Consider the following 17127-nt stretch of genomic DNA (forward strand, 5'->3'; position numbering starts at 1 on the left):
TTCAATAAAGAAGAATGGTGGACTTATTACTGGGCAATGTAATCTCGGTTTTCTCTTTATAAAATCTCAGAGCTTTCTATGTTAGTTTGAGGTGATGTCATATTAATTATACACAGCAGATTTTTCAGGTGCTGGAAATTAAATTCCATCATTCAATAGGTCTTGCAAAGCATAACATTTTTATCCAGTTCAGCCCAATCTGCAACATTAAGTTTCTTGAGGTCTAATTCCGATGTTTCCATAGTTTTGGTTCAGGCTTAGGTTTGGGGCTAGTTCTGGTTCTACGGTTTATTTACGGTTTGGGCAGAGTCTTAGAAACTAGACAGTGATGACCAAATACCAATGACTTATCTCAACAGTTATGAACTCAGACCCCAGAGACAAGAAAACAAGAAAAGGTCTAGAAAAAATCCTTCTTTCTCCCCCAGCTGCCATAACCAAACTAGAAATAGTCACCAAAATTCACCTCTCTCCTAATTTCATTTTAAGTCAGTCACACTCGTGATGTCTGTGGCTGTCTGCTCCTCTCCAGTCGAGGTCAACTTTTGGGACACTGAGCTGTATGGACAAGCATAAAGGCAGGTCTGCTGACTCAGTCACAAAAACTACTCTCTTGTCTCGTGTGTTGTTATTCCCAAACCATTCCTGACCTTCTGTTTAAGCATAAAATAATTAAGGATGAATTTGCTCCATCCCAGTATTTGTCATCCAAGGTTTCAATATTAAGCAAAAGATTGACAACAAACAAACAAACAAAAACAAACCCAACTTGCTACTAAACTTTTGATTCCTCGATAGAATTACTGTTAAAACATAACCATTCTGTGTACCTTTCTTGCTTGCTATCCAAATTGAATTCTGCTCCCAGATTTTGTCCTTCAGAAACTGATTTCCCTTCTCTGCTGGATCCCCTGGAGAGGGAAACATCTGCAGGAATACATATTTCTCATCACATCTTAAAAATAAACTCTCTACAGAGACATCAACCAAGCACAGTACTAAATGCCTAACTCAGTACATTTTTGCTGACTTTAGACTTATGTTAGGGACAGGCTATTCAGTGTAGCCTGGTGTTGTTTTCTGCATTTTCTCCTGATGTTTTTGAAGCTGGGCTCTAGCAGGGATGAGATACTGGGTGGATCACAGATCTGTACAAGCATGGCAATTGTCTTCCTTAAGTACCTTGTTCAATACAGACTTGTAATAGATTACAAGACAACAGATAACGTAGGCACATAAGCAGCTGCTATCTCTACAAGAGGAGAGACATGGACCACTTAAACTGAGCAGCAGGCAGAAGTGTGGAACGGAACAGCCCTAAGAAGATCATGCCTGTAAGAGACCTGACATCTCTGTTACACTGAATCCACTTTCCCTCTCTGTAGCTGACCTGCTAAAACATCTGATCTACTTAGCCATTAATGGCTACTGAGCTAAAAAAAGGAACACAGAGCCAGGCTGCCTTTCTCCAAAATATTGCTATAGCCCATCTGCATCATTTTCATCACAAAGCCTGAGTGTTTCCACGAAAAGAACTAAACAGTTGTCAGAAATCCTATTCAGACAACATTTCAGCCTGTCTGTGGGCATTTTTACTGCACGGTAATGGACAGAGCCCTTGAAATATAATGAAGGCAGAAGAGTTCTTCCTCCAAACTCCACTTGCTTTAACGTCTAACGCTGTTTTATCAAATCTAACGTTAACAGATTTCACAAAAGGTCTCTATATATTAGCCTGGTTTCACTTGAATTCCCACTCTATATTAACTCATGCTGATAAAACTGCTTGTATCAAATACTCATTTCTGCCTGACAAATCCATTCTTCATTATAATTCTTTGTTAATGAAGCATGCATATTGCTGCTGAAGCCTTGGGGAAGAAAAGTAGCTTCTTTATTCTATTTGTTTTTGGTTGTTAATTGAAACCTATGAGACTAGATCTTAAAATACAGTTTGAATATCTAGAAATATCTGAGGCCACAAGAAAAATTGATTTTTAATGAATTCAGGCAAATCTCACCAGCTAGTTACTAACATGAGGGCCAAGGTCTTGCTCTACTTAGAAGAGGAAAACTCTCCGTGACCTGAGCTGGTGCCTTGCAGCAGCATTACAAGGCAGGGGCTTTCCTGAGCTCCATCATTTCTCTCCAACACCAGTTCTGATGTTGAGAGGATGCTGCTTGCATCCTTGGAGAGGACCCTGAGAGGCATTGCTGAATGCTTTCATCGTGAAATGAAAGCCAAAAAGGGGAAATTTTTTTCTGACATCTGTGAGATGTATTTGGAAAAGGTATTCACAGCTCAGCACAATTCATATGGGATGAGGAATAAAAACAGAAAGTCGCATCAGCCTTCCTAGGTCCCCTACAGAGCTTCTGAAAAGGGGGAAGGGAGGGAAGGAGAGTGATGGGTGTTCTGGTGCCCTTCATCTTCCCACGGAGGAAAGGGAAGGAACACCCATGCATGGCTACCAGGTGCTTTCTGCTGCCCCAGCAGAGGAATTCAGCCAGCTGTCTTCCTTGGACAGGGAGTTATCAACACCCTCAGGTGCTCTTCATGTAGTCTACAGATTTCATTTGTCAGTGAAAAGCAATAAATTAGGCTGAGGATTGGCAGGGCTGAGGCTGAGGCCTCATTAGGCCTCATAATTAGGCTGAGGATTGGCCCCCTTCACTGGGGGCACTTTGTGAATGTGACAAACGGCCCTTGCCACAAGCTTGAGCAAACCCAACTTCTACAGAAACTTCACGCACGCACACACACGAGCGTACACAATACCAGCAATCAAGCCCAGCTCTCCTCCCATGAAGAGAACCCCACGTGGCAGTAAATGAAACACCAGGAAAATGAGAACCACTTGTTTTATTGTCCCCAGAGCACAGTATGTCACTTAGGAATCCTCCTCCCACCATTGTATGTGCGTGTGTGTTTGCTTAGTCCGTGTGTATTTGTTTGTTTGCCTGGAAATGTTTTATCTATGTGCCAGTTCTCTGAGAGGGTATCGCAGACCAGCATTTGTTGCACTGCCTAGCTACAAAAAGCATGTAATATCACTTTTAACAAGTCTAACGGACGTCAGAGACTCATCAAAACTATGCCTGGCATTTGGCTTCAGTTCTAGCAGTCATGTTAGCCTCTTATCACTGTGGAAAGCTGGAACATTTTCAGAACAACCAAACCTGGTTTGGTTTGAGGAGGTGCTGCAACCCAGCTCACATTACAGGAAAGCCAATATTCCTTTGCTAACAGGGGACTTTTTACCTCAAAATCACTCTATTCTGAGAATAAATCTTGTAATTTAAGATTGCCTTTTTTTTTTTTTTAATATATTATTAAAGTGAACCATCTTATCTGTTCACAGAGACTGTCCCCTCCTTCCAGCCTTATGGGATCAGGCCATCTGTGCCACACGGCCCTACACTGGACATACACTTTATTTTCAAAGGGTCTGGAGGAACAAGGGTTCCACTTCTGTGCTTGCAACCTGCCTTCAGCTTCTGCCTCTGTCTTCCTAATCCACACTGAGTGTCATTGTTTGCTAGTTCTACCTGTAAGGGGCTTCATTTTTTCTCTCACCATTTAATAAGCGAGGACTCCTCCTGCCTCAGACTAACTTCCCCTCTAGGTGTTGAATTTGCAGCACAGGTTGGGGATGTTGCCTTCACTAAAAGGGCCCCAGAGGAACTCCAGTTTCTGTTATCCACAGTAGGGTTGAATTTATGTTGCTATCAGACACAGAAAGCCCTTGACTTTTTTTTTTTTTTTTTTTTTTTTTTTTTGCTGTGGCTGTCTGCCCTGGCAGCTAAGATCAGTCCTGGATAGGCAGTATCTCCATACCCCAGGTGTGAGATTGATAGGCAAGCACCAGCCAACACCAAGACCAGAAACAGGAAAGCCCCATATAAATCTTCTACTTTCACTAGAAGCAGCTCTACAAAGGAAACATCTGTACAAGAATGTGTTGATAAGTCTCAGGCACTGAAAAGGAGACTCAAATGACCCCTGTGTCATATTCTGCAGTAGCCAAGATATATCTTGTATTTACTCAGAGCAGCACACGGCTGCCAGTGGTTTTACAGCTCTCCCGACAGGCCTGAGCGTGGCCCATCACATCCCAACAGGGCAGGGATTGCCCAGTGGTTTAGTGGCTAGTAGCTTAACTAATGCTAAACTAGCCATGCTGTCACTGTTTTCCTCAGGGAGTTAAAAATCCCGTCATGCCCCAGCTTTCCATCCACCCATGGGAATAAGTCCCCGCCCCACACGAAGACAGTGAGAAGAAATACAGCAGAGGTTAAGGGACGCTGCTGGGGGCCTTGTGAGCATTATGGACAGATAAGCGTGGGCCAGACTGCAAAACTGTCCCCTCGTGTTGTTGAGAGGTTACCCACACAAGATGTTTTAATTACGACCACAGAATGAACGATTCATCTGACTCATCTCTCTGCAACGAGAATAAGCACTTGGGGCTGCCCCAGCGGGCCCTCTGAGACAGAGAAGTTTATTCTGAACTGAAGCACAGGCTACTCAAGCAGTGCTCTCTTTAGCTCAGTTTCCTAGCCAAATGATGACACCCTGCACGTAAGCCTGTCTGTCCCTCTGTCTATTCCCTTCTCCAGTAACTATCCGACAACCCGTTGTAACAGAATTATCCCAAGTAGCACAGATATCAGAAAAGATTAAATGTCCTTATTTGTATGAAAATATGCAGCAAGGAGAAAGACCTTCTGAGAAAAGGCTCAGGTGTGAGCTCAGCCCTTTCCTAGATACCAGTCCAATGATGAGAAAACCCATACGACACCTAGACTTCATCAGGTCTGTCATTTCCAGCCTTCTTTTCTCCAGACCAGACAAACAAAGCATCCTCAGTCTCTCCTCACAGGACATGCCTTCCAGCCATGATAAAACATAAAACGTGTCCTGCTCCATGACTTCATTTAAAACATGCCTATGCATGTCATTTGCTTTCTTTCACTGATTTGAGTGGGAATTGTTAACCATTCAGCAATGATTGCTATCAGCATAAATGCTTGAATACATAAAAACTGACTTAAATTCATGGCTGTATTTGTAAAACAAACAAACAAACTATAAAAAACTCTGTTAACTCTGCTTTGCTTCAAGTCTATATCCCCTTTCTGCTTGAGGGGGATGTTTCAAAAATTGCCTCAGGGATTTAAAACCTCTGTGCCTGGTAAATGTTAATAGAAGTTACACTTCCCATTTCATTTGTGACCAAAAACCATGATCTACACGTAAAGTTGATACACATGCAAAATATTAATTTAACATTAGCAAGAAATCACATGCCTCTGAGAGAAGAAAGATGATTGCTTTGCCACAAATGCAAAGCAAGGTTTGCATTGGCAAAGTGGTTGTAAAAAACCATCCTGTGGCTCTATTGCACCCACTGACTGTCAGTCAGTCAATGAGCAGAATGACCGCTGCTCCTGGAGCAATGGAGTGCTACTGCAGAGGAAGAAAAGGGGTGCACAGCAAAACTCTGTGTGTGCCCAAAGCTGGGTCAGAGGTTAGGGCACAACTCGGTCCTTCAAACCTGCATCTGCCCGGATGAGAGAGGCAGAGGAAGAGCTACCTACAGACCTGGACTGTACCACCACCAGTACTACCCTGGCATTAGACAGCCTTGATTCTTAGAACTGCTGATTTCAGAAATCTTCTTCTCTCCTAGGTTCACACGGGGATTTCTGGATCTTCCCAGTGCTAGAATTTGATGTATAGACTCCATGGATGTTGGGAATAATTCCTTGTGCAATGATTTAAAATGCCACAAATGCAGGCAATGTTACAATCTAAACCCACTACAACACCAGCGGTTTACTGCTCTCCTTGTAGAGAACCACGTGAGTTTATGTCAGCTAGCAATGTTTTCTTTCCCCTTCAGAAATCAGGAGGAGACAATACCACAAAAGCATTTGAGATCCATGTGAACCTCGCTTAGCCAGTGCGGATTGGGATTTACATTCCAGGGGTATAATGAACACAGAGACGCAAGGATGCAGGCACACAACGTTATTAAGCTCTTGAAGATTATCCCAGTCTCACTCAATAACTTAGCCTTTTCTTAATGATACTGGCATTTATACAAACTGTAGCCTTTAGCAAAGCTCAATGCCAACAGAAACCAGCAACATCACAGAGGCTGAACGGCAGCCCAGCATAGTCCCTTGTGTTAGAGCTCTGGACAGGCTGTATCGTTTTTCCTCAATGGAAGGGGGATGTGTTTATCTGGGAAGTGTTTCATATCAAGGACAATAGGGGAACTGTTTGGCTTTCCACAAATAAGCTGGTATGCAACTTCTGAGCACTCTCCAAGGAAAACGTTGGAACACTGGCCATGTCTTTCCAGCAGGGATTTCATGTAAAGTAGTTAATGCCCCACATCCTTCATCCTGATTTATTCCTGCTTCATCCTTGTTTCAAAGTGCTGCGCTCACTTCAAACACAACATGGGGCTCATCTCTGTGAATGCACACTTTGATCACTGGGGACTCTAGACTTGTATCGTCCCTTCAAACATAAACAGAGATGTGGTGTCTCGTCAGAGGTATTTCTGTGACTGCCTTTACTTCTGCAAGAGCAATTTGGAAATGCGAAGCTGGGATCAGATGGTGGGAGATTCAAATCTAGTGGCCAGACGGGGCACTGGATACAAAAGCACTTGGACTCTATGACTTTGGCACTGAGTTGCTGCAAGTTAGTTGGAAAATCTTGCCTTGAGTTGATGTGTTTCATGGGAGTCAGCGGATAGGATTTATTGTACTACTATCCACAAATGAGAGCACCAAATTAGGTCTTATTTGCTCTGCAAACTGTGACCTGCAGAGTGGCACTCACAAAGATGTGAACTGGTGTGACTTCCCATACCGCAAAGAAAGGGGAAATATCCCAGTGCTACTCCTTACATCAACACTGGTGCCTGCTTGGAGCAACTGTTGTCTCACTGAGGTCAATAGAAGCTACAGCTGCACTAGGTGTAAATTTAGGCTAATTGCTGGTCCTGATGAAAACAGCTGAGGCAGACAGATGGGCTCTGCCAGGTCCACAGTGGTCACAACAGTGTAAATCCTCCAGTTGCTTCTGCTGACAGACTGGAGGCTCAGAGGTCTGTCGCAGTGGCAAAGGATCCGTTTTACACAAGCACAACAACTGCAGTCCACACAACACCAGCCTGAACAAGAAATCAAGGCTGAGACCCAAACATCCATTTCCTGTCAGACACTCCAGTCTTTGCATGTATTAATTCTAAAATTGGAATATTGTATCAGTGTATTTTTAGCAATCATGATTGTAGGAAATTGTCTTCATGCAGGATGTTCTTCCATTGTATCAGCTGACTCCCATTACCTCTATATGCATATACTGCATCTGACCTGTTTTTCCTCCCTCCTGTTTCTTTTCACAGGTCCATTTTTCATTCTTCCTGGAATGTAGAGCATTTGGGAGTGTAGGTGGAAAGCCAAAGTCTTTCAACACCCATTAATACAAATTTGTTTTATTAATTAAGTTTGTGGGAAGAAAAAAAAATAAGAGAGCTGATCCTCTACTCTGCGATCATGAATCACTGTCATGCACATGAGAAGACATGTCCTCTGAGACACTGGAGGCTGCTTCAGACAAAGTGATTGAATTGCTTTCTTGGGAAGTCCTGAGTCATCAAACACAGCAGTTGAATTCCCAGGAAATGGGAAACATTGGCATGACATTCACTTGTATGGAGCACAAGCTCCAGAGAAGGGTGAACCTCCAAAGGTTCTGGACATCGGTTTAGCTTGTGGAAGAGTTTTAAAACTTGAAAGCTTCTCTGAAGTATATCTGATCTGGAGCTGGGTAAAGTAGTCCCAATGTATGATTTACTGCATGAATTAAACTCGACATTACAGATTACATGGGAATTTACTTTTGACTTCTAATAAAAATGACTCAATGATTACAACATGAAAATATGTTCTGGCTTTTAAGTTATTCACTCTGACAAGTGCTTCATATATTCACTATTCTTAATTTACTAGTCATGTTGTAAGAACTTACTTCTTTGGCGTTCCTGCTCCTAGCACTTAACTAGAAGGAGCAGCTGATACACATTGTTCTTAGTCTGATCCTTCACCATGGTTCTCCTACAGTAATACACAGAGATTTCAGACCCAAAGTTGGGTCAGGGCCAGAGTAAAGTCATTTGGCTTGGCTAAGATATCATGAGTCATTAAAAGGGAGGCTATTTTGCATTGAAATAGACAAGAAATGGCAGAAGATTTCATTTCATGTGTATGTAAGAATGACCATCTTCTTGCGGGGGCAATTCAGAAAAGTAAGTATATTTCAAAACTTGCTACAAGATCTGCAAGTTGTCATCTGGCCATGTCACCAGTCACACAATTTTGTTTTGGAGAGCTTCTAACCCCATTTGGACTGTGAAGCATGTCCCTATAAATAGCTGAACACTCATGGAAGATGTAAAATTAATTTGTCACTGTATTGCTATGCAGAAAACTGTATCCCCAACTTTTTTTTCTTTTTTTTTTTTTTCCTAAGACTGTGTTCTTGAAGGAATTTTGAGCGAAAGTGTCAATGAAAAATTCATTGACTACTCTCTTGCCCTGTTCCATTTTTAGGAACTCATGCATGTGAAAGAGATCTCCTCAAGCAGAATTACAAGTAATTACACTTATGCTAAATCAAGTAGCTCTATTGATGGCAGCACAACCCACAGACCTCCTGGCTGAAGGAAAAGTCAGCTCTGGAAGAGGAAAAGCTATCTGGCCTAACGTGTGAGGTCTCTTTGCCTGACAACGTGATAGTGAAGGTAAGGGAAGTCAGCACTGCCTAGACAAAGTGACAGCAAACAGACCACAAACTTCCTTAGATAAACGACATCTTTCAAACCACACAATACCACTTGATACCTTTGTGCCCCTTGAGCTGTTACAAAGTGCAGCTGCACTTCAGCCCAGATTGATATCACTTGGGACGGAGGCCATCAATCCACAGGACAAGTGCAGGCTGAATACACAAACAGAAAATTCACACAATCTCCCCGTTTCAATATAATGCTGGAGAGAGGATGGTGCAATTTTTCCAAAGGCTTAAATGAGTCTGATGACATTGTCTCACTTGAACACAGAGCCCAAGTCCTCCAAATAGGAGGGGAATTCATCTCACAAAATGATTAAACATCTAAAACTAGCCAGACGTCTACTGCAAGCAAGTTCAGCTAGCTAAGACACCCACGGACACTCCTCTAGAAAAGCCAGTCTTTTTACATCGACTCTAATAATATGTGAGCAAGCTCCCTGTTTTCTACTGTTTCTTTCACGGCACCTCACAACCAAAGACAGGAGACGATCAGCTACAATCTCATGTTAATGATGCCTGCTCTAAAGCTACTGGCACATATGGAAGCCTTGATGTTGATATCAGTACAGTTTGGATCAGCTTTATCTCTAGCAACTACGGACCAGGATTTTAATCTTACATTAACGATGTTAGATCTGCATCAGAGTTGGCTGGATGCAGAAAGAGGATGAAAAATCAACTTCCCTCTGGAACCAAGAATTCCAAAATTTGGCTAGGAAATAAAGTAAGAACTAGCTCTGATCTTCTGAAGTCTCCAAGGCTTTCTAAGTTGACTATTAGTTTATAAAGCATGAGAACCAGATCTAAAACCGACGGGCTGCAGAGCAGCTGAAAAACTAGGAACCATAGTGCTGGCTTCATGACAGTTCAACAAGCAAGCTGCCCTCTGAGCCAACAGAGCCAGGCCAAGGTTCCCCAGTGGCTCTGTGTACAAGTTCCCGAGGAATACAATCATATAGAATATGAAAATATTTTTCTAAATAAACTAGAAATTTTCCAAAGATAAAATCTGATTATAGAGAAAAGTGATTGCCCCACTGGGAAAAACGGTCAAGCAAAATTCCTGAAAGTTCTCTTCTATATTCTTTCACCAACATCATGAATTATCCTGCTCTTTCACAGGATGGGTAGTAAAAATAAGTACTATTTTTTTGTAGCAAGTTCCACTCTTTCAGAAGGCAGGCAGTGTTTAAAGATGGCCTAAAGAACATGAGCACACACTTGCCCTAAACAATGGGAAGGAAGTGACAGGATAATTAAGTTTCTATGGCTGAGAACTTGTAAGTTGACTTTGCTTTTTTACCATGACTTGGAGGTTTCCTTCCATTTCTTTCCCCCTACGAGTTACTTTGATTGGCTCAGACTCTATGCTTTGTGGCTATAAGGCAATTATAGACACAAAGAAAATTAAATCGCAAAGGAGGATATTTTAAAGGCACACGGGAAACCCTTGAAAATGTACTGTGCATATTTTCATGACTAAATGTTTTAAGCATTAAGTAGTTATATTCTCCAATGTTAGATGAGGCAATAAATTTGCCAATGCATGCAGATGAACCCCATTTAATCCCTATACACCACTTACTGCAAATTATGCTGTCAAAGAAAACCCCTAAATAATGGGTTTGCTTTTCTTCTGAGGGCAAGGAAGCTTGTGAAGGGAGTATGATCTTCAGGCTCAGATCAAGTGAAAGATCCAGAGGTTTACAATAGGATTAAGAAGAATTGCAGCATCCCAATGGGCAGATTATTCCACCCACAGAAATAAAAAGCGTGCATTTTTCCCAGTCTCAGAAGAGACGAGATTCAGAATGGCCTAATATCTCCCCAGGTCTTTTTTTTCCTTAATTAATTCAGTTGTTCCCAATGAAAGTGCCACAGCTCTCACAATTTTTTCTTCTTTCTTCTAGAAATAAAACTTTACTTATTTTACAACTTTAATGTTCTCCTAAGGGTATCCCAAACATTAACAGCTAAGTGGTCCAGGAAGAATGAGAATGGAGGAACCCTGCCATGCAGGCACCCCAAACAAGACACGTGGGTATCCCAACAAACATGGCAAGTGCTGGAAAACGCCTGAGGGCTTTGATGGCACCAGTAAGTTTCTGGGATGGTGTCTACTGAACTGGTGTTTTTACTAAGTAGGAGTTATGGGGAAAGTTACATCAAAAATTTTCCACCCAGTTCTGCACACCACCTTTTGAAGGTCATAGATCCCGATGGAGTGAAAAGGCTGCACTGCTGTGTGGATCAGGTGTGCTTTCATCCCATGGGGAACAAGAAAACATTTACAGTAGAGCAAAGACACTTCCATCATGAGACAATGCTGATGCCGGGAAGCCAGGGTCACACCTGTAGAATGCTGTGAGAAAAGGAGAACAAGCAAGCGCTTTGCTTCAGAAAAAGGAAACTACAATAGCAAAGACATGTTGCTTCGACTGGGCCAGGAAGTTCAACCATAAGGAGGAAGGGTAATTAATTTCTACAGCAGAGCTCTGAGAGTTTGCAATAAACTCTCAGATGGCCAGAAATAAAAGCCTGTCCTGAATTCTCCCATTCTGAAGGAAGGCAGCATTGAGCATAATATCTGAAAGAGCAGTCTGATGGAAATGAGCACCGCCGTGTGTTTTTCTGGCCTAGAAAACTGTGTGCAGTATGTCAAGGCTTGGCGCATGGCAGAAGGTCAGAGCTGATTCTGAGAACTCAGTAACAATAGAGAGTCATCACTGGACACAGGTGCTTCCTGAATTGATCTCGCAATTTGGCTGTTTCCAATTAAATGTGAAGCAGCTGTGGCCCTTTATCTGCTCGACTCACTGGAATCCATCTAAAGGGAAACTTTCTCCCGTCTCCTCCTCCCCCACCCCAAGCAGACAGCCCTGCTCTCTGAAGAAAGAGAGGGGCAGGGACAGCCGATTGGCAGAAACCCCACTATTAAAAGTTACCCTTTTTCATCTCAGGGCAAAGCAATGAGATACTGATTCAGCTGTTCATATTCCAATGCCTTTAATTTGGGGACAACAAAGACAGCCAACAGAATAAGAAGAAAATATGAATGCTGTTGAAGGTTGTCGGGCAAACAGATTCAGGATGCTTTCCCTCAGGCAACAAAGTAAGCAAATGAAGCCAATGTGGGGGTAAGTTCTGAAGTGTTTACAGCATTGTTCTGCATGCTGAGTACAACAGAGTCCTTTACAGAAAGGGATGAAGCTTTAAAGAAGGTATTTCCAATAGTCAGTGGGATTTTAGAAAGGACTCAGAAAAGTCAGCACAGAGCCACCAGGCAGATCAACAGGAGCTAGATTTCAGAAATCCAGTAGGTGCTAGTGTAGCTCCTGGATAGCTCTGCGCCAGCTACATGTACTTTACATGACCTTTTCTTTGCCAGTTCATTGATTCTGGAGCCACCAAAACCCTCCACGTCTTAGCTCTCTCTTCTAGACTGCTAAGGCCTCACTTTTTCTCCAGCACCTTAAGAAAGGAAGAGCTTGGATCAAATTTGTGGTTGTCACTAGACAACAGAAAAGTGAGACCCAAAGTAATCACTTTGGTTGTCTCAAAGAGAAGCCATCTAACAACCTGTGCTTAGCATCTTAGATGCAGAAAGCCAAGAATATCCTGGTTTTACCCAAACTGTATGTAACTGAAGGCATTTACAGCTTTTGTCTTTGTCCTGTTTAACTCTTCTCAATGCTTTTCTGATACACAGGAATAGCAGTAGTTCTTTCTAAAATGTATTCTCTTGTCCTTTCTGAAACAGGTGTTAGAGATTAAACACAATTCCAGACTACCCCACCTATTTATGATAACATTGCTTCATTATTATTGAACAATGAAGTTCAGACTACTAATCATTTCAATCCCAATAACAATAATATTATTCTAGGAACAGAGATCTATCCTCAGTAGTCGAGGCCGGCCGCCTCGGAGTTGGCGCAGCCGCAGCGCCCGTCCACGAGTTCAGGGGGATCTCGGGCTTGGCCTCGTCAGGGCCGGGCCGCGACAGAGGCTGACGGGGACTGGGCGTTGCCAGGGCCACGGCGACTGCGCCCAGGCCCTCCGCCGAGAAAAAGAGAAAAAAAATACAAAAAAAAAAAAAAAAAGACTCCGGCGACCCAGACCCTGCCCACCAGGGACGCGGCTGTTCAGGCCTCTGGCTGCACGGAGCGCCTGAGCTTGCCGCTGCCGGGGGAGGGCAGCAGGGAGACCGCCTGTGCTCAGGGGGAAGGGCCGCTCAAATGGTGGCTGAGCTCAGGGAGGAGGAGGAGAGACTGAGGGGCACTAGGGCGTGTGAGCAGGCGATTGCCTGGTGGAGTAACCTCCTGGTGTGCCAGAGAGAAGGGCCCTGGGGGAATGCCCCCAGAGGGCGGTGGAGCCTGTCCTGTCGCTGTCGGACAGAGGGAGGGGGCCGGCAAAGGGACTGGACTGAATGATCTTTCAAGGTCTCTTCCAATCCCTAACATTCCGCGATTCTGTGATCTACAAGAATAATTTATTTATTTTCACCAAGACAGTACGGCTAGTACCTAGGATGTAGTTACCTTCATTGTTACAAATAGCTAGGCTTCTGACTCAACCTGAGAAAGATTGTCCTGCAACTTAACTGTCAGCCAAAATATTCAGCCAAAACCACCCTTAGTTTCAATATGATCTACCTCCAAAAGTTCCTGTGTGCCAGCTCAAATGATTCCTCTTGGCCTTTCCGGGCACAATCTGTGCACAAAAATCCTGTTTTGAATTCCCTTGGCCAAAACATAACCATACAGCTGTTTCATTTTTTTCCAACCCTTGCATTTTTTCCATGTGCTGTCCACACTCCCCCAATTCTCTCCATTGGAGTCCAGCTGATTTTCCCTGCACACCATCCAACTTTTCAATTGTCAGTGCCAGAACGCAATGAAGTGGACCTGACTCCCTTAAACAACTTACTTGGCATTAAAGCAGAAACATCCCTTCGGGTTTAAGCAGAGGAGAGAAAGACTTCCTCTTTCATGTATGATTGTACAAGAATGAAGATGAAAACACCTGCATCTCTATGATCCATAAAACAACTTCTTGTAAGCAGCTCCATTTTTTTTTTTGAGCTTCTACTTGTTTACTGTATGTGTACACATGTTTAGTATAGCCACTACTACAAAACAGTTCCTCTTGTGGGCCTTTCTAGCTGTTTTCAAATGTTTTTATTTCATCTTTTAAAAAGGAAGGAGGAGAGAAAGAAAAAACAAAACAAAAAACCAAAACAGAAGCACAGACAAAGATGCAAGGTTCCATAAGACTCTTAATAACAAAAGACCAGCATCATACCAATTAACTGGTCATGCTTTCAGAATATGCTGTCAAATTTTGTCATTACTGTGCTTGATTAGACTCTTTTGCATCTCACCCAGAAAACATTAAATGCAGGCTACTCTAAGATGCATCTGCTACAGCATGGTTTACAGCAAACTCCTCTGTTCTAAATGGGAGCTCCAAGCACTTCTGATGGATGCAGCCCCAGCTGTAGGACGGTGAAAACACAGTCCTGACATGCTAGTCTGGGAGTCTTTTTTAATTAAAAGCCGCAAGATGTTTCCCTGACATATAAATTCTATTTATTTAAACTTTCTATAATCTTCTACTGTTTCTGCACCATGCAATTTAGTAACAACCCTGTATTTCTTTACCATGCCATTTATTTTTCTTTCTGTATTCTCATTTAAGATGGACTGATCTGCGTGGATCATCAGACCATAGGGACACATACAGGTTCATCAACAGAGCATCTAATCTTTATGGAATACAGCCATATGCCCTCTCTCAACTCAGTTCAGTACACATGCACATCAACATACCCAATACATGCACATCAATACTGTATATATGTTGATATATACAATATGCATCAATATAAGTTCTGTTTGTTCACTGTTTAGAACGGCCACCACCAGAATTAGGGCCCTAGTCCAGACAAAGGGACCAACCTGCCAAATGCTCTGCTCTGGATCCGGATACAGAAGCTACCATCTGTAGGGTGATTCAATTGAGGACATATGCATTATTCTAGGCAGCAGCCCAAGTCCTCTTGCCTTCAAGTATGTTTTCCCCAGGGACTGACAATTTTAGGGAAGACGTCATGAACAAGAGATGCTGCTGCCAAGGTTGGGGAATGCATACATGGAGGTACCCCACATTGCCAGTAGGTCAACGTTAAGTAGTAGCATTGTTTCACATTTCCTGCCCCACCATGTTACTTCAAGCCTGTGATGACTTAATAAAGACATATCCCAACACCATAAAGAGCTAAGATTGTTCCTGGATCTCTCTCACGCTACTGTATCTTTCTCTCCTCTCAAAGATTTGCTAACAGCCAATAAATTAATAGTTTAACAATTTCCAATTGAAATACTTTCCATGGGAAGATGATACTTTCAACTAAATGAAAATTGCTACGGAAAGTGCCCGCTTCTCTGAAAGGAAAGTTTCTCTGTCAGAAATGTAGGAACTATATTCCTGCAGGAACTGCAAAACTCAGCTGTTTTGGTAATGCTTGTTTGGGCTTTCTGTCGTGTTGTATTTTTAGACACAGGCATTTTGGTTAATTTTAGCCAAAATTTCCAGCTTCAGTCAGTTACAGAATTTACTGCTCTTCCCTGTGTCACATTGATGTTTCTCTCTGTCACAAGTGCTTCTTAAACCTCCTCTGAATATATGCGCTGCATTGTGTATGATGTTTTTTTCTTCCTCTCCTCCCCCCATTGTTACTTAAGACTGGACTTTAATGGCTCAACATATTCCAAGAAGCATTTAGGATAAATGCTCTGTGAAAGACGCTTATGTACACTTGAGCCATATTGTATTCTGTATGAATCATTTGAATCATTGTGAGTATTTCACAAACAAGGGTGAATCAGACAGATTTTCCAAGTATATTAAATATAGCTTTTTCAGATGTGGTCTCCTAGCCCCACAATTAATCCTCCATACTGAAACTCATCTCATATTTGGGCCATGTCATGTCTGCCCCACCAGGGACAGGAGCATGCTGCTAAGACTTTCTCCTAAGGAGGATAACAATCCTATAATGGAGCAATCTCAGCCAATTTTTGTCTGCAGAATGCAAGGGAAAGGTTAACTTTGCAAACTTAAATGGTATCTCGCCATCCCTTCCAGTTTTATTTTCTAAGATGTTCCTAGACCTCGAGCAGAAAGAGACCTCACCTAAATTGCCAAGAAAGAGAAGTCTAGGGGAAGAAGGAAATCTGTTTCACTGCTTGAAGACAATTTCATGACATATTTTAGCTTATACTAACAAAGATTGCCCAGAGCATAGTAATCAATCTTTCTTGCCTGCTTTACACTTGATCAGATGGATGGAGATGCTTGGGGAATATCCAGTTATTTTTTACCTACCCAGCACACTTTCCAGAGTGTGTAAGATGCATCTGCTACATCGCATCTGGTCCTTCAGGCAAAATTGAAATCCCACCTGAAGAAGAGCAGCCTTACAGAGAGGCCTGAAGAATGAAGTTGGTGGCACTTTACTGCTCTGCGATGGAGAGGCAACCAAAACCCCATGGAGACAAAAATTCAAAACAACTATAGAGGAAAATGACCAGAACAATTTTTCTGGAAAACAGGAAGAAATTGTGGTGCCTCTGATCTAGTAGTTCTAAGCAGCTATGATATGAATAAAGTTCACAAGTGAAAAAAAAAAACAGCCACTGAAGCTCCCTGTGTTTCCAAACTCATGCCACAGATACTTTACAATGCACTTTTTGTCTGGAACTTGCGTGGGAAAGGAAGGTACCTCACCCCCTCATCCACCTCCTGTACTAATGCAATAATCTTGCTTAGTCACAGAAAAAGGGAGAGGAAAAAAAGAAAAGGAAAGAAAGTGATTAATAGTCTGCGGGCAGCTGCTTACTTTCCAATTGGTTGTCCAGGAGGGGTGTGCTCCACTTCAAATCCTGCTTGTCTCAGTACATCAATCACAGTGTTGTTACCCAGGAAGTGACCTAAAATACAGGTAGAAAATAGCACTGTCAATTAAACTGCTCCTCTCACTCATTTGACTTTCTCCTTTTGCAACAACAGGTTTGGGAGGTAAGGTTACCAGAAGCTAGGCTAGCTCCAAAAGCAAGAAAGGCATATTATGCGATTTGTTGGAGTTACCTCAACTATTCACCACTGAGCCTACTGCAGCCTTTGGCAATGAGCAGGGGAACAGACAGCATACAGCCTGATATGATCTTCTGTCTTATTTACCCCTCCCA

At 42.6% G+C, this 17127-nt stretch overlaps 1 protein-coding gene across 1 annotated transcript in view; it reads right to left on the bottom strand.

The window, feature by feature from the left end:
- TRABD2B (TraB domain containing 2B) overlaps window positions 1–17127 on the bottom strand; it is a 279578-nt gene that overhangs the window by 26801 nt on the left and 235650 nt on the right. The window contains exon 5 of the mRNA XM_035537684.2: window positions 16779–16869. Coding sequence (XP_035393577.1) covers window positions 16779–16869 — 91 coding nt within the window. The remainder of the gene's footprint in view (window positions 1–16778; window positions 16870–17127) is intronic.

The sequence above is a fragment of the Cygnus atratus genome, chromosome 8, assembly GCF_013377495.2.
Source record: "Cygnus atratus isolate AKBS03 ecotype Queensland, Australia chromosome 8, CAtr_DNAZoo_HiC_assembly, whole genome shotgun sequence".
Taxonomy (NCBI): Eukaryota; Metazoa; Chordata; class Aves; order Anseriformes; family Anatidae; genus Cygnus; species Cygnus atratus.